Genomic DNA, 18,049 nt, shown 5'->3' with positions numbered 1-18,049 from the left:
CACGCACGCACGCACGCACGCACGCACGCACGCACGCACGCACGCACGCACGCACGCACGCACGCACGCACGCACGCACACACACACACACACACACACACACACACACACACACACACACACACACACACACACACACACACACACACACACGTGGCTGCTCCTCCCAGCGTCTTCCAGCGCTGAAGTGGAGGCCTGTGTGACATATGGGCTTCCTTCATTAGTATCAGCCTCAGTGTGCACTCGATGCATGAATCACGCAGCCAGCGCGTCCAGGAAGCATCAGCAGATGCTGCTCAGCTGAGCTCTCGCTCCGTCCTCGCTCTCAACTGTTCATTTGTCACGCTGGTGCTTCTTCTCGTCCGCCTCTTCTACCATTTCTATCATTTCATTTTTGCTGCCACTGTTTTGTTTTGCCGGTGAGTGTCGGTGACATCTGTTTGCACCGAGCAGAGGAGCAGCGTGTGGGGAACACATCCAGCTCTTCCCTGCTTTGACATTTAATATTATGAGGACATATGGAAACACACCCACACCAGCGCGACGGGAAATGTTTAATGGCAGAATGAAACTATTAAAGCGTGGTAATATTTACGGGACGACACATCTGGATGAGAGAAGCACCAACTGTTTCTACTTGGCCTATTAACAAGTTAAACAACTCAAACCTAATTTGTTGAATGAGGCATCTTTGAGTCACTACAACTGGAAAAGCTGGAACCTGCACATGGAGCCAGTCTGGACCCTAGAGAGCCTCATCCTAAGCTTCTCATTTAGCCACTTTCTTCTTTGAGCATGAGCTAAATGGAGTAAAGTGAGATATTTCAGTCCTCCCTGCCTGCCACCCATCGCTCGCTCTCTCTCTCTATCTCTCTCTCTCTCTCCTTATTCCCTCTCATACTTTCTGTTTGCTGGGTAAACAAGGGCTTATCCCAGGATAACACCATTATCTTCTGCCTTTAGCCCACACATTGAAAGCATTGAGCCTTGGCTGCCTGTCCGCTCAGCACTTTATATAATGCAGTGGACTGCTACGTACCGACACACACACACCGACTCAAAATGAAACCCAGCGGCACTGGACTGGTCACAAACAACATAGACACTACGCTGGACTTTTGAAACTGACAGTGAGAAGAAACTTAATCAGATACATGTTCTCTGTATTATTTAAGGGTTTCTTCTGCTGTTGTAACTTCATACAGGGGCCATCTGGAAACACCATATGCAGCATTTACACACCTGTGATAAACACAGCGGTGCAGAAACAAGATCCACATGTTTAATGTTTTGTCCTCGAGGGAAGCTCTAACATTGTTATGAGCCTCTGCAACGGTGAACAAAAATCAGAGTTTAGCAATATTGGGTGATACACGTTACGAGGCTCTAAAGGTGATATTTACTCTCTACTCTCCAATCTCGACAGCCAGCGTCTTCCTTGTAACAGAGACAAAGCCAGACTAAACCCAGGTTTCTGCAGTCGCTGTAAATGCAAGCAATGGTGAAGCAGCAAAAAAAAAAACGGGAGTTGTAGCTGGAGAGAATACGAGTACTGATGTAATATAAATGCGGGAGGGCGACAGGGGAAAGGAAGCAAAAGATGAACAGATGGTAGACAGATAAAGGAGAGAGATCAAGAGCTGAACGTCCCACTGTCTGCACAGTGCCAAGAAAGTTTCAGCACCACGGACAGCGACAGTCAGCAACCAGCCATCATTCATTGAAGAGCAAAAGAAAACGTGGAAACTCGTCACCGTCCTCTGTTCCTGCTTTTCTCTTTCTGCTCATTCATGTACATTTTAAATGTCCAGTCACAACCTCTTCATGCTTTGTGTCGGCGTGTTTGTGTGTTGTAATTAGTACTTGTCGCATTATGTGTGCATGAGGGAGGATGCCTTGCGTGCATGTGTGTGTGTTATATAACAGCGTGCGTATCTCTGTATTTCATCTTTTCTTTTCATTATCTACAGAGAGATGTAACGGCGGCAGGCGTCTAAAGGACCCCTGACCTCCCTCAAAGTCGCCGTGACTCATTCTCCCCCCGTTTCTCTGCCTCAGTCTCTCTAGAGTTGTTCTTCAAGGAACAACAAAGCGAACCCCTGGCCACTGCGTCTTAACTTCTGAGGATTCAGCTCTTCAAAGGAGGTAATTGTATCGCAGTCGCCGCACTCGCTTGCTAATCCACAGACATTTACTGGTGTTTTCTCGTATTTTTATCTTTTGTCTTTCTCCTGTTTGTGTGCAAGCTTGCAACTTTGTGCTTCGTGTTTATTATCTCTGTGTGTGCTTCGTTAAACGTGCAATTACTGTGAGAGCAAGTGGCTGAGTGTGTGTGTGTGTGTGTGTGTGTGTGTGTGTGTGTGTGTGTGTGTGTGTGTGTGTGTGTGTGTGTGTGTGTGTGTGTGTGTTGCATAACCATCTCCAGCTCCCTCGAACAGCTGCAGAAATTGGGAGAGGTAAAGAAACCCTTGTTATGCAACAGGACTCAATCTGGGGCTCATACATTGAACTAATTTGCCTGAATTAATATTTCATGGGGAAAAAAATCTCAACAGTTGCCTCAGATTCAGGGTCAAAGCTGTGAGCATGTAGAGGTCAAATGAGGGTCATTAGTTGACTCATGTCAAACATTTGTCCCCTTCTCCAGCCTGTTTTCTTTTCTATGACCAGTAATATTTTCAGTGAGACTGTTTCTCCTGTAAATCTTTATGTGACTGATCAGTAACACATCTCCACTGCAGTTTTCTAACGACAACAACACGACACAGAAGTTCAACATCAGGCTTATGTTAAAAGGTAAAAACAGGCTTTACAAAATGGACGGAACCAGTGAAAAAGTGGAAGTTGTGTTTCTCAGGCTACAGCACTGAGCTACGTCTTAATAGCTGGAGGTTGTTGTGGCTGTCGACTCAAGTCCGGAAAGTCCAAACGCTAAAAGAAGTTGCTCGATCCGAAACGTGGAAACATGCGAGTGTGTGTGTGAGGTGGAGGCTTTTGGCTCCAATCACCAAGCGTTTGCACTAACTTGTCTGAGACGAGTGAACAAACCTGGTGATCTGTGATCACAGGAAACCTCAGCGAGCTTCACCAAACATGCTTCGGTGATAAAACACCAAAATCCCCTCAAATGTTGAAATATCTTTACAGAAACACACAAATACTGATCACAATATTGGACTTTAGGCCATTTTCAAGGTGGTTCAAAGGCAACAAATCAGATTCTGGATAATGTGGGTTATTTATCAATCTGTCGTCTTCTTTTATAGACAAATATAAATCAAACCATTTCCTATTTGTCCTCGTCCATAAATCCATGTAAGTTGTGGTCAGGGGCTTATTAAAAAAGATACATATTGTCTTTTAAATCTAATTTCCTGCATATTGTTTTTATTGATTTGAGACCAGATGCTGTAAAAGTAGTTTAAGCTTTTATTTGATTAGTGGCACTTCAGCAGGAGCGTCATTAGCGTGTGCAGCTACTACATCAGGGCCCTCGCTCAGGTTCAGAATTCACCAGTGACGCCATGAATGTCAACAGGGAGATGTGCAGAATCAATCCCCGTGTGTCTATTAGTTGTAAACGAGGATTAAAAACAAGACGCGCGCTGTCAATGTCAGCGAGGGCACACACACAGATCCCTTCCAACCACCGGCAGGATGCGTAAAGAAAGAGCACGAGCGCGGCTTTAATTATTCATGTATGCATCCAGACAGGGAGAAAGGGCACGGGGTATGCATATTAGTTTCCCTATGAAATATTACTGAATAGACCTTTGATGCAGCCGAATGAGCGCAATAAAGGATGAAAGAGAGACGGAAAAACAGACGAGAGCTGGAGGAAGAGAGCGCGGCGACTTGGAGGGAGGCACCTGTAGAAGAAGAGGAGACAGGAAGAGACGAGGCGTGTTTGATTGTGCTGCTCAGCCTGGAGACGCGGGAACGGAGGGAGAGGCAGGTTGGATGAGGGGAAAGCGTCCGTGGGAGCAGAGTCTGTAGAAGCAGGCGTGGATGCGAGGAGCCCATTGTTACACAAGAGCCCAGCTCCAGTGTCACTTTATTAGTTTTGGCTAGTGAAGTGGCTAAAATCCCCTGTGATGTAATGTGATGTTGACGCTGATGTGCGGTTTCACCCAGAGTCGAGTGACTTGTTAACAGAATAATCCGTCAGTCCTTCAGAGTGAAAACCACAAACGCGCCAGTGAACATTCCTACAGGCTGAACCCAGTACGGCCGAAGCACAGGCTCAGGGTCTGTTTGGGCCCTTGTACCTAATAAAGTGGCCCCTGGTGCCGAGCGCTCGCTCATCCATGTTCTGCTTAGCACTTTGAGGAACCAGGATGCTTCGGGTCACTGCCGCGGGCCTGGGCCCGGTTCTGCTGCGTCCGGGTTGGCTTTGTGCTCCACCTGCGTGGACTGTAGGTTTAAACACGCGTGTCTGACCTGACACACGGATGGAGCTCCACTCGCTGCTTGACATCAGCTTTAAATGTGGAGCAGCAGCTCGTTCGCCCGCTTTATTAAAAAGAGAGAAAGAGGAACCAGCGTTTACTCTGGATATTAACATGTTTAAACTAGAAACTAGAGCTTTGCACTTGAATGAGCTTCTCCTCATGTGAGCGGGTTTTATCCCACACACACACACACACACACACACACACACACACACACACACACACACACACACACACACACACACACTCCCTTTGTCTCGTCGGATCAGGAGCCGGTGCCTGTGTGTTCCCTAAAGCGTGACTGTGTTGCCGGTGAGCCCACCCACCACATCTAACGCTGATTGATGCTCCACAGATGCACTCTCTCTCAGACAGACTGTGTCCGTGTTCGACCTTCAAACCCCCTCCCCCCCACCGCCACCCCCACCTCCACCCCCGCGTCCCAGGCCCGTCCCTGCTGGTGCTTTCAACTGGGACTGCTCCGACCGATTAAGGTGGAGGACCGGGTCGGCGCTGGGCGGGTTCTGGCCCGTGGCGCTGAGCTAAGTGGCTGCTAGCGCAGATGCAGAACCAGTAACAACGGAGCAGACGAGGAGAGACGAGAGCTCGGTTTCGGTCTGGAGCCGCTCCTGCACTCGTTTGATATTTTCCACATGCTGACGTCTGGTCTGTGGAGAGACGAATGGAGACAAACAACAGGAAGCAGATGGTTCTGAAAGCGAAGCCTCGACAAACGGTCGACGAAGCAGCAGAAACGTCCGCGCCTGCATTCGTCTCGCAAACGTCACATTCAGCCTCTTTTTTTGCCGAGTCGGTGTTTCCTGTATTGTCACTGAGCCTTTCATCGCTTTGGAAAGTTCCGTCGTGCATTAAACCTTCTCTAATTGCTTTGATATGCTTCCAGTTATTATTAACAAGCAACCTGCACTGCTCATCAGTTTCCATCTCTCCCCCACCAGCTGCTCGTCCCCCTTTTTCCTCCCCCAAAGCCTCTGATTTGTGGATTCCGTCTCACTCTGGCAGCTGGATTTTCTGTCAGGACGTAAAGGTCCAGACACCTCAGAATAATTACACGTCCCCGGTCTCCGCGCGCCGTCATCCTCTAGGTGGTGTGAAATGTAGGCCAGCGTGCTAAAAATAAGGCCGACTGCTGAGGCGGCAGGCTCCTGCTTTTATGAATGGCTCCCCCACATTTGATGAGACGCGGAAATCGCTTGACTGCATTGTTTGCAGGGTTCTGTGGGATCCGGTCCCACTGGTCTCAGACTCAGACAGACCTGGTTACAGGTAGAACCCGAATCAGGCGTCCGGGACATTTTACATGTTCATCCAGTTGTTTCTTGGCTAAAATGGGTAAAGATCACAGCAGAGATGTTATCAGCTGATTAGTGTCTTTAGTCTGTGACCACACGTCGAAGCAGCTTCACAGACACAGTTGAACCTGTCCAGGTTCCAACACGCCATTCATTTCCTGCTGCATCATGGGAAACGTGCGCGTGTTCTCGGACCACAGCAGCTTCCTGCATCTTAGCGTTGAACCCCGGCTGTGACCTCTCATCGCCTCAGAATGCATTGGGTTTATTCAGCTGCTCTGCAGCCATTGGACCCATTTTAGCGGCTGATGTTAAAGCTCCATTCGGTTTAAGCTGAACCACAGGAACGCGTCTCCCGTCTCCATCAAATGCAGCAGCTTCTGGTGCTGAAGCTCATGAGCACTGGTTCCTCCACGCTGAGCTCATTGACATGTTCCTCATCCCGCAGACCTTCTCGTGACCTTTGCTTCAGAGGGGAGTTGGACCTTTTTCAGCATTTCGCTCGTGTTCAGTCATAACACGGCTTCTCAGCTCCGACCGCGGCCAAAGATCACGTCCACAATCGGACTTTTCCCACCGGCGCCGAGGAGCTGCCTGTTGTTTTACAGCGAGTGAGGAGGAGGACGGTCGGTGTGGTTCGACTGCACACAACAACCGCTGAGTCAAAACAGTAACTCCTCATCTAATTATCACTAATGTTACTTTTTTTATATTAAATAGCAGACATTCAAGCAGTGAACGGTGAAATGCGCTGCTGCTGAATGGTTTCTCTCCTAGATTCTTCTGAGGTTTGACTCTTTGGACCTCGTCGCTCACCTCTGTCACCCTCTCTCCTCATCTGCCTCAGGCGCCGCTCCCTCACAGCTCTTTTTTACATCCTCTCATGGCCTCCATCTCCATCCTTCGACCCCGTCCAGCGCCTCCTCCTTCCTCTGGCTTCCTGCTCGGTGGCCAACGTTAGCTCCTCTTCAATCCCCCATAATGCACTGTGCACTCGCTTTGGTCTTTCTGAACGTTCATGCTGATCAGTGTCGTCACCAGAGGACGTCTCCCTCGTCTCCGTCCGTCTGATTATTTGCCTTTCTTCCTGCGTTGCATTCTCTTGTTTCCACCTCTGTGTTATCGCTTTGTCACTTCCTGTAGCATCTTCCACCATCTCATCATCCGTCTCTGTGTGACTTATTTATTCTCGTGCTCCTTCAGCTCCCACCCTCTCCTGCCTCATGCATCTGTTTGGAAACGGAGCAGCGATGGAGCGTCGGTGTTTTTCAGAACGACTGACCAGCGTGTGCGTCGTCTCTTCAATGATACCTGTAACCAGAGCTCCGCTTGGCCTCGCTGTCCAGGCCGGTGACTGACTGCAGCGTTCATGACACCAATGACCTGCTCCACACAAAGCAACAGAGTGAGCTGCATCCTGTATCACCTACAGAAGCTTAATTCCTGTTGCCTATGAATTCTGTGCCGCCGTCACATTAATCATTCTAAGAATAATGTGTTTGGACAAGTTGCTGTAACGGCTGCAGGGCAAACGCTGCATCTCCAAACATCGTGTTTCCTCATTTCCTTTTCAGCTTTGTTGGTTGGTTAAATCAATTAAACATAATTAAATAAATGTAATTATGTGAACTCGTAAAAAATGCTGCTGCTCAGCAACGAACACTTAGTTACTGGTCGGTGAAGATTAGCATTTACTGCAGATAATGATAATTAGTAGAGGTGAAAAACAGAAGTAGTTTGATCCAAACATTATTATCTTAAACGGTAAAAGCATCTTTTGATGGTTAAGCTGCTAATGGACTGGTCCTGATGCTGCATCTGAGCCTCTCTGACCATCGCTCAGCTTTTATCTCTGTTTTCAGTCCTGAAAGTTTTTAAAGCTCGCTTCTAATTGCTGTTGTGCTTGTACGTTTCCAGCCTGTCAGCCGGTAAACAGCTTATGACTCCCACTCAGGCTCTCGTCTCATCGTTCTTTTCCCCACTGGTAAACACTGAATCACCAAAGCCACTGAAAGTAGAAACACAACATGCGACTTGATGTAGAAGTTAATCCCAGCTTCAGGAACGCGTCCATGTCTCAGGTCTGGGTTAAAACAAGCTGCAGCGTGTCCGTCACACAGCACGCTCTGTCATAACACACCTGACCCCCCTCAGATCCTCACTGACAGTAAAGGGCCATAAAATAATGGGACGCTGCCGTCAGAGGCACGTCCGGCTCTGCTGCAGGCGATAAATATTCTAAATTAGCTTGGAGAGAAGCTTAAGGCCTACAGCGCTGTATCACACAGTTTCCTGATTCATCCACTCATCGCTTGTTCAGGTGTCACTGCGACAAACAAGCAGAGCCAAAATGGAGCCTGATTCGTCCCAGTCACTTCAACACTAACAATATCATCATAAAACCCCATCGTACAAATACAGTACGTCACTGTTGCTGCAGTGGGTTTGGGTCTGACGCAGCTCGACACATACAGGACATCCTGTATCCAGACACGTTCAGCCACACTGATAACCACCAAGTATCATAGTAGGCTCATCTCTGAGGCCTCCACTCGCAAAAGTGTGTGTTCCAAGTACCCGTGACGCCTGTGTGTGTTTGTGTGGAGGCTGTCGGGACTAATTGGTGAGTGCAGCTCAGAACACGATGTGATGTCTCTCAGTTGACAGTCAGAAAATATCCCCAGCGCTGCACTGGATCAATGCGCACACACACACACACACACACACACACACACACACACACACACACACACACACACACACACACACACACACACACACACACACACACACACACACACACACACACACACACACACACACACACACACACACACGCCTGAAGACTCTCCACTGTCCATTATGCACGCTGGGATAATCTAGGACGAGCCACAACTAAATGATCTCAATCTGAGGAGTCTCAGATTCAAAGCAGAACATCTGAAAAGTGAGCGACAGGATCGAGGCTAAAATCTGAGAACACGTTTAAGCTCCTGCAGAGGAATCCCTGTCTTCATGCTTGTCAAACGGTTGAACAGCGCTGGAATCTCTCTCTCTCTCTATCGCTCAGAATGAGGTGTCCGAGTCCGACAGTCCCGATTCCAGCGCACTGAGTGAAACTTGTCCCCAGTGGCTTCGTTCTGCTGATGTTTACGAGTGGTAGATTCCGACTGTCTGCTGCTCGGCTCCGGCTCTGCTGTTTGTGCTTCTCTCTCCTCACTTTCATCTCGCTGCCTCCAGGTTTTGTCCCTGCTACGCCCCAAACTTCCAACTAAACTGCGACTCAACTCTCGAACTCCTCCAAACACCAAAAGGCACTTTGTGTCTATTTACTGTAGCTCTGTGATCATTTCTGGGCGACTTTAGAGTTTAGCCAGAAAATGACGGATCAGACGGCTGCGTCTGCAGACGCTCAGAAACAAGAGGGGAGATAAAAGGGTGGGGGACAAAGATGACAGAAAAAAACTGAAAAAGATAGTGATAAAGACAGAGCTCGAGGGAAGCAGGGCTGTGAGCAGAAAGAGGGCAGAGGATGAAAGACGACTGGCAGCTCATCAAAGGGAGCTGAAAGGAAAAGGCAGAAATGGGGAAAGGAGAGAAGAGTTAACGATGCACTTTGGCATCATCAGCCTGATTTTCCCTGGATTCACCAAAACCTGACAGTCAGTGGGAATAACTCAGTTCTGTATCGGCTCTGTTGGGACTTTTCACTCACTTCTTCTGATCAGTAATAAACAGAAAATCCAAACACCAGTTCAGATGCATTTTTATCCAAACAGACACAATGATGAAAACTTTTCATGTGAAGTAGAAACTGATCCAATATTTAAATATCTTTAAAAGTGTCTGGGCTGTTTTTGGCTCTTAGGACTAGTTTGGCCTCAGGGTGGAAGAAAAGAAGCATGGAAAAGCAGATTCAAGTTTCTCTCGTCCAAGTGGGATGATGAGGGATAGATTCCAGGCTCATATGAAGGTCAACAGAAGAAACCAGAGACAAAGAGGAAAGAACGCAGGAGTCAAACAGAGAGAATCAAATCAATTTATCAGAGGATTGTGAGATCAGCAGTGGGAGGCTGCTGCTGCTGCTGCTGCTTTCCACTTGTGCTAGTGAGGTAAACAACTTCTAGATATTTCATATTTTGAAATACTTAAATAAATAGCGCAGAAGGTTGGGACCAGGGTTGGAGTCTGGGGGTCATCGCGGCGTACCGTCGGGAGAACTGGAGGCTCCAAATGCACCGATACATCACAAACAAAGACACGCATCCCCGTCTAACGCCATCTGACTCCATTCTACGCCATCGGACTCTATTTGACTCCAGTTGACGCCATCTAACTCTGTGTAACTCTACTTGACTCCATCTGACTCTATTTGACTCCATCTAACTTCATTTGACTCAATTTGACTCAATTTGCCCCCTACTTAACACAATCTAAATCCATTTGACTTAGTCTGACTCCATTTAACTCCATTTAACTCCATCCTCCTCCATCCTCCTCCATCTTCCTCCATCTTCCTCCGTCCTGCAGGCTCCCACTACACCAATTCCCTGTCGCACTGATCCTATCTCACTCCTCCACGCTCTCCTCCTTCCCTCCGTTCAGCTGCTTTTCTTTCTGTCAACTTGATTTCTACCAACATCCAAATTATGCCTCACAAATGCAAATCCTCTCCCACCTCAGAAGAGACCTCCAGCGGAGAGGAGTCCGCCCAGCTCAGATAAAGGCAACGACGTGTTGTCTTTGTGTAGCAGAGGGGCGTTCTCGTTGTTTGAAGGTTACCAGTGAGGGCTGCTAAATAAGGGATTACACACAAGCGCATGCATTAATGAGACAGTCCACAGAGTCACGGCGTGCCGTGGGGCTGGATATCGACAGACGGCTCCTGAAGGTCACGTGTCTCCAGCTTCTCCTCTCTATTGTTCTACGCTGGCGTTCTGCTGAACCTGCTGTTTTCGCCGGCGCTGTCCGTGGTGCTGAAATCGTCTGACAAACCAGTGAGGGGGGTTTCGGTGCTACAGTTGGAGGTAACATGGCTGCCATCAGCTGTAAGTGATGTGGTGGGGCACACTCCCAGCTCTCCATCTTCCCTTACCCTCCCTCCTGCTCTTCTTCCCCACCATCTGTTCTTCTCTCAGGCCTCCTCCCTGCCATCATTTCTCTTCTCCCGATACCCTCTCCACGTTTGATTTCTTCTGTTTAATCACTTCCATGCAGTTAGTTCACAGTTTTTCTTAGACTCAGACATTAAGGACAGAGATTGTATCTGCGTTTCCTCCTTTCCAGTTTGTTATATGCAGACAGGATCTTTCGCTTTTCCAACTCTTTGCACAGAGTGTGTGTGAACATGTGTGTGCAGCCGGGTGACGGTCCTCGGGGCAGCTCTCCACACCAGAACAGAGCAGCAGCTGACCAGCTGTCCCCCTCGCAGCTAACAGCATGTTGCCTCTTCTAGCTGCTCTGTCTATTCCCATCTTCTCCGTTCTCCTCCCTCTTTCTCTCCATCTTCTATTCTTTTTGTAACTCGGGGCTCAATCAATCGTTGAGAAGAACACGTGTTCACCTCCGAACCCTTTTCTCTTCTCTTCTGTATCTTCCTTCTTCCCAGCTTATTTTTACAGTCCCTCCCACTGCTCATTGCCGTGATCACCCTGCTTTCATCTCTGTCCTCCCCCTCCCTTCCTCTCCGTTTTCCCATTCTCCATCTCAGTAATGTCACTGTTCAGGTACGTCTCTTTTAACCTCATCTAATTTCAATCTCCTCCCTCGTGTCTCTTTCCCTTTCCCATTACCTTGTTCTTTGACTTTGTTCAATAACTTGTGTCTGTCAATCCCTCCTCCTCTCTCCAGGGCCTTTTCTCTCCACAATATCTGCCATTCTTTGTAACCACACAAAAATCTTCCCATTCCCCTGATTCAGTCATCGTAATGTTGCATGACCTCAATTGTTTCCCTCTATCTATTTGGCTCATTTTCTCTCCAGCTTTTCACCGTTACATCTTTACATCCTGTCACTTTTATCCCTTAGATCATCTCTTACACGGCATTAAAATATATCCTTTAAAAGGAAAAAGGAGAGTAGGATGATTTTCTTGCTGTCTTCATTACTCGAAGGGCGCAGAACTTGTTCCGTGTGCGTTCATCCTAATCATCTGCACTCATGCCTGCGCTGTATTCGCTGCGGCCGAGTCTAAGCCCTGGATCAATGCACATACTAATGTTTTAAAATACAGAGAGTCATTTCAATATTGCAATAACCAAGATGCCGTGAACACAATGAAGCGATGGCACATGATTGATACTGAGAAACATATTATAGGCGGTACTTTATATTTCTAGATGAGTATTTTTGAGTTGTGTTATTTAGACATGACATTTAAATCTTTCCATTAGTGGCGTTGTTACCGTTAGCATTAAGCAGCTATTGTGCTCTTAAATGTGACTGTGGATTCCAGCAGAATAATGAGCAAAGTGATCAAACACATGTTTTTGTTTCCTTCTATTTCCCTTCATACCCGTCTTCTTTCCAGCCCCATTTTATTTCCCTAAGCTCATCTTCCTCTCCTCCACTCTCCGTCTTTTTGTCTAAGTGGCCTGGAGGATTAAATGTGTTTAATTAAGAGGTGATTATGTGTCGACGGCTGACACAGCGGGATCAGGATGTCTTCATCCCGTCTCCCCCACTGCTTCACCCTTTGTTTGTCCCTCTCTTCACACTTCACCCCTTCTTTAGTCTTTTCCTTGAAGGTTTTATTATTTATGATGATCTACATGTTTGTTTCTGAATTCATTCTTACTTTACTAAATAATTACCAATAAAAATCATCAGGGCTGAAAATGCTGGGGTATAAATTCTATGCACTCTGTCCATTTAGATAATAATGTAAGAAGAGGCTGGAGAAACACAAAGCAGAGGAACGTTAACAGCGGAGGAAGAAACTGAAGGAGTGAGGGAGCGAAGGAGCAGAACGAAGGAGCAGAAAGCAGATCGTTAATAAGCTCAGTACAGGGTGAAAAAGAGGCCAAAAGCTTGTTTATTTCAATGGTGGGAAGATGAAAGTCAACGCAGAACCCTCAGCGAGTTCCTTTGTCTGGTTGTGTGGAGAAAAACTTCATGTGTGCAGAGGAACAAAAAACAAAACTACAATCATTTATACATGAACCATACGACTCAGCTGCTCATTGTTAGAATCAAAGTGTGTGTGTGGACTGTGTTAATTAGCAGCTTGTGTCTTTAAGGAATTCAAACAAACTGAAGGGAAACAAACTCATGTTTGTTTCTAATGTTGACAAGGACAAAACTGGACCTTTGTCCTTTAAAACGTGCCAGGACATCTGGAGATGTGTCAACTTATTGGAGCCTCAACCCAGAAAAGAAGCCCAGTGTGTGTGTGTGTGTATGTGTGTGTGTGTGTGTGTGTGTGTGTGTGTGTGTGTGTGTGTGTGTGTGTGTGTGTGTGTGTGTGTGTGTGTGTGTGTGGGAGACAGATGGGTCACACAGCGTTGCCTCTGTGGGTTTGGAGCTGGAACACAGCTAATTACATCTTAATTAAATACGACCTGTCTGTCCCTGCGCCTCCGCACCCATGTGTGCTTCTGTGTGTGTTTGGGTTCAAGGCACAGAGACGGAACCAGAGCGTGACCGGCGGGACGCGTGTGTGAAGCACCGGTCCTGCTCCACCCAGATGAACGTGTAGGTGCATCTATGGCACCAAACATTCGTCCAAGACGAGCAGACGGGAGTAGAGTTACAGTGAAAGCAGCCTCAGTGACCTGCAGCCCTGACGGCGCCGACCCGTTCATTCACAGTGGGTTCACAGAGTAAAGTAAAGGTCCACGGGTCTGTGAGAGAGTTCAATTAGAATAAAGCCCAACACGGCAACGAGGTCCGACCCACAGCCTCCGCACATCCAGGCAACCTGTTCAAGAGGTACTGACCGTTGTTGACGCGCAGGGTCCTGGCCGAGATGCCGTTGGTCCCGATGGGGTGATGGACCCCGGTTCCGTCCACCACTCCCCCCTCCCCCGGCTGCTTCAGAAGCTCAGTCAGAGTCCTGGAGAGAGACACGCGTGCAGTTATTAGTTATTAGCTCAACCTGCAAAGGCACACAGCAAAAATAGGCAGAGACGAGGCAGAGATGCGACGGAACCAGAACTTCAGGGTGAGAAAGGTTTGAACGGCCGATCCAGCAAACTGAACGCTCATGTAGACAGAAGCAGGTCCATTATTTAAAACAGCCCAACAGCTTCACCTCAGGGGGAAACAGGTCTGAGACCAGCTGGTCACTACAAACTACGAGCCAGCGCTCGGCCTCAGACGCGTCAGCAGGTCCAGTAGTAGAACGGACCCGGTCCCAGCGTCGGTGCCGGTCTGTTCACGTGAAGCCTCCCCTCGTTCCACTGTTTCTGCTTTTAATGGGTTCTTCAGCTTCCCGGCATTCGCACACATTAACACAACAGCGAACTGCTGTTGTGCGTCTACGACACAACTTTCTGTGCGTAGGAATCAGCAAACAAAGCTTCCGATCGCTCTCAAACCGGACCCTCGAGGAGCAAAATGTATCCAACGACCCAGAGACTCGCTCCAGAACCGAAACACATAAATCCCCATTCAAAAGTGTCCTCACCGTAAAAACAAACTCTACCAGGGAGCAAAAATAGAACGGGATCAGATTTCATTTACACGACTCGTTATCACCCGTTTGCCTCATGGGGCGTTACAGTCTGCACAGCATTCGTGTCCTGCAGAACCGCGCTGGTGCCGTAAAAGCAGCGTTGGTGCGTTTGTCCCACAGATACGACGGATCGGTCCACGCTCAGATCCCTGGAGTGGATCCACCGTAGAACCGGGCCACGCTCCGCCGGCGCCGGGTTCATAGACACCGGCATCTCAGCCCAAACCCGTCCAAGGAGGAGCAGCGGCTCCAGCCCGAGGCTTCGGACCGGAACCGGTACGCCTACGGTACGCTCCAGATTACTGCTGATGCTGCGCTGATCCACCTGTCAATCACACGCTGCCTTTTCCCTGACTCAGACTTCAGGTGAGAAACTTCTTACTTCCTCTCAGACAAAGCGGTGCTGACTCAGGTCTCAGCCGCTTCACGAACTGCCCCAGCGACGAGCGTGATTGGTTGAAGATGAAGATGAGGATCCTGAACTGGACCGGCTCCTCCCTGTAGGCGTGTGTGATGAGACCAGAACCAGGACACTGGCTCTCTCTAAACGAGGCCCGGGTCCACTCCGCCTCCTCTCGCTGAGGCCTGTGAGCTTTAATTGCAGCGGCGCTGGACCGGGGCCCGGCTGCTCCCCGAGGTTCTGCTGGAAAAAGCCGCGGTTCAGCAGAACACATCAAATTAAAGCCCCGCTCAGATGACAGGTCGTCTGAGACGTCAGGACCAAGTTTGTTCCTACAGCTTAATGACACTCTAATGATTTCCACAGGGAGCGGAGCCCTGACAGCTTCTACCGGACTCGTCCTCATCGACCACCGTGCGCAGACATTACCACACGTGCGTCTCATTTGCCCTTTGCATTTCCTGCTTGCTCGCCCGTCCCATTCGTCTCCCTCTCCTCATTAATATCTGTCCACTTCAATGCCGTTACTCCATTCGTCTTTGGAGCCCCTCATGCTCCATGGTAATAAAACCAGCCGGAGCAGCGTCTCCGTCACTCTGGTCTCCTCCTCCTCCCACCTCCCGAGCCTCCAGCCTCCACAGCCTCCACCCACAGCCTCCAGCCTCCACAGCCTCCATCCACAGCCTCCAGCCTCCACAGCCTCCACCCACAGCCTCCAGCCTCCACAGCCTCCATCCACAGCCTCCAGCCTCCACAGCCTCCATCCACATCTTCCACCCACAGCCTCCATCCACCTCCACCAACAGCCTCCACCCACAGCCTCCATCCACAGCCTCCCTCCACCCACAGCCTCCAACCACAGCCTCCATCCACAGCCTCCATCCACCTCCACCCACAGCCTCCAACCACAGCCTCCATATATAGCCTTAATCCACCTCCATCCACAGCCTCCACCCCCCTCCATCCACTACCTCCAATCACCTCCATCCACAGCCTCCAGCCTCCATCCACATCCTCCATCCATAGCCTCCAGCATCGACAACCTCCATCTACCTCCACCCACAGCCTCCAACCACCTCCATCCACAGCCTCCACCCACAGCCTCCATCCACCTCCACCAACAGCCTCCACCAACAGCCTCCATCCACCTCCACGCACAGCCTCCATATATAGCCTTTATCCACCTCCATCCACAGCCTCCACCCACCTCCATCCACTACCTCCAATCACCTCCATCCACAGCCTCCAGCATCCACAGTCTCCATCCACCTCCATCCACAGCCTCCAACCACCTCCATTCACAGCCTCCAGCATCCACAGCCTCCAACCACCTCCATCCACAGCCTCCAGCATCCACAGCCTCCATCCACAGCCTCCATCCACAGCCTCCAGCATCCACAGCCTCCAACCACCTCCATCCATAGCCTCCAGCCTCCATCCACCTCCCAATGTCCAGTGTTATCCCTTCAGTGTAATCTATAGTCCGGCTGGATGTGATGAGCTGCAGCTCTTAAACTACATTTGTTTGGCTTCAGAGCCTGTTTTCCAGCTCTGCCTGCGTCCTGGCAAAGGTTTTTATGGAAGCGTGAGGTGCAGCAGCTGTTTAGATGGGCTTGGTCCAAGCAGGAGCTCAGCCCTGAAACCTGTGCTCCGCTGACCAGCCCAGTACCAGCCCAGTACCAGACCAGTACCAGCCCAGTACCAGCCCAGTACAAGCCCAGTTCAAGCCTGAGGAAACCTCATCACAACATTTAAACAAGAGTTATTGGTTCTATATTTGAGGATGAAATGATGAATGAATGCTTTTCCCTCCAATCTCTTTTAAACAGCAGTGATTCCACCGTGGATGAGGTTCTGTGGGAAACATCTCCGGGCTCCAAGCAGCACACGCTCAGCTCTGTGCTGCTCTGTTCTGACGGAGACGGAGCAGGGAAACACCAAACACTACGAGCCTCTCACGGTCCACGTCCAAAAAAGTGGATTTGACAGAAGAAACATCACGAAGCCAGAAGCCATGAAGCTGCGGAGACAAAGATAAAGTCCTTCAAAGCCCAGCGACGGAGCACCAACGCGTTCCTCCAGTGAAACAGCTTAATGCGTTTGATAATTGCTTCAAATAGACTCAGCCATCGACCGTCGTGGAATCTTTTCAGTGGGTGCAATTAGTGATCATTCAGACATTTAATGGCATTCACGCAGCGTGAACCTTCTCAGGGGTAAAACATGTGCTACTTAATTATACTGTGACATTTCAACAATGTCTTTATTATGTTCTTATTTTAAAACGACGATAGAAGGACGCAGAAAGCGCTTAATACGACTTTATATATATATATATATATATATATATATATATATTAATATATTTATTTTCTGAGTGTAATTGATTGGAGGAAGGAAGCGTTGATGCTCATTTCACATCTTATGTTATTTTAGCAGACAGATTAGTGCTTTAGTCCCAGGAAACATCATTTGTCCCTAATTGTTTTTACAGTAAAGAAAATAATCTGATTTAGGGACATTTTCTGATTCCAAATGCAACCAAATACTGTAGGTGAAATCTGAGAATATCGCACACGTCGGGTTCCTGCAGCGGCTCGGTTCTGGACGGACGACAAGATGTCCACTATGGTTTTCAACTGCCAACTGGATTCGTGCTAAAAATAAAGCGAGACCGCCCCTCGGCCGCGGAGCGTTGACCCTCACGGGCCCACGAACGCACACACATGCACACGTTCACGTCCTCTCCCCTGGGTCCGCGGCGCGGCCGTTTGGGCCTGAATCACTACTCAGTGTCACAGCGGGTTAGTTTCTGTTACCATGACCCCCCATCCAGGGTCCGTGGGCCAGCGTGGCGCCGAGCACGGAATCCAGACCCGCTGTTTCCAATCACTGATGCTGTACCATAATGTGATGTTCATCACCTACAGCTCCACTGTCACACACACACACACAGATCCGCTGGCGCAGAGGAAGTCGGTGTTAAAACGAGCCAGTCTCTGACCCGTTTTCATTGTTTTTCCATGAAAGGTTTGGGGAATGAATGAGAGAGGAGCCATCGAGTTCACGCGTGTTTTCCACTGACTCGTTGACCGTCACATACGGGGTTTGGCGTTAACATTACATGGTCCTGGTCTCCTGCTGCTGTGACGGGACAGGACCGCATGGATTCCCTCATCTCACCGCGCCGTCAGACGCATGCGGATGATG

The 18,049-nt window shown here is 49.0% G+C and overlaps 1 protein-coding gene across 6 annotated transcripts in view; it reads right to left on the bottom strand.

Moving 5' to 3' along the window:
- The window catches only part of LOC114860237 (protein shisa-8-like), a 58,812-nt gene that overhangs the window by 9,899 nt on the left and 30,864 nt on the right, over positions 1-18,049 (bottom strand). For all 6 annotated transcript variants that reach the window (XM_041071840.2, XM_041071839.2, XM_029158684.3 and 3 more), the window contains one exon: positions 13,703-13,818. In XM_041071840.2, coding sequence (XP_040927774.1) covers positions 13,703-13,818 — 116 coding nt within the window. The remainder of the gene's footprint in view (positions 1-13,702; positions 13,819-18,049) is intronic.

Source organism: Betta splendens, chromosome 8 (genome assembly GCF_900634795.4).
Source record: "Betta splendens chromosome 8, fBetSpl5.4, whole genome shotgun sequence".
Taxonomy (NCBI): Eukaryota; Metazoa; Chordata; class Actinopteri; order Anabantiformes; family Osphronemidae; genus Betta; species Betta splendens.
The sequence above is the reverse complement of the archived record's forward strand: the minus strand, read 5'-3'. Positions and strand labels throughout refer to the sequence as shown.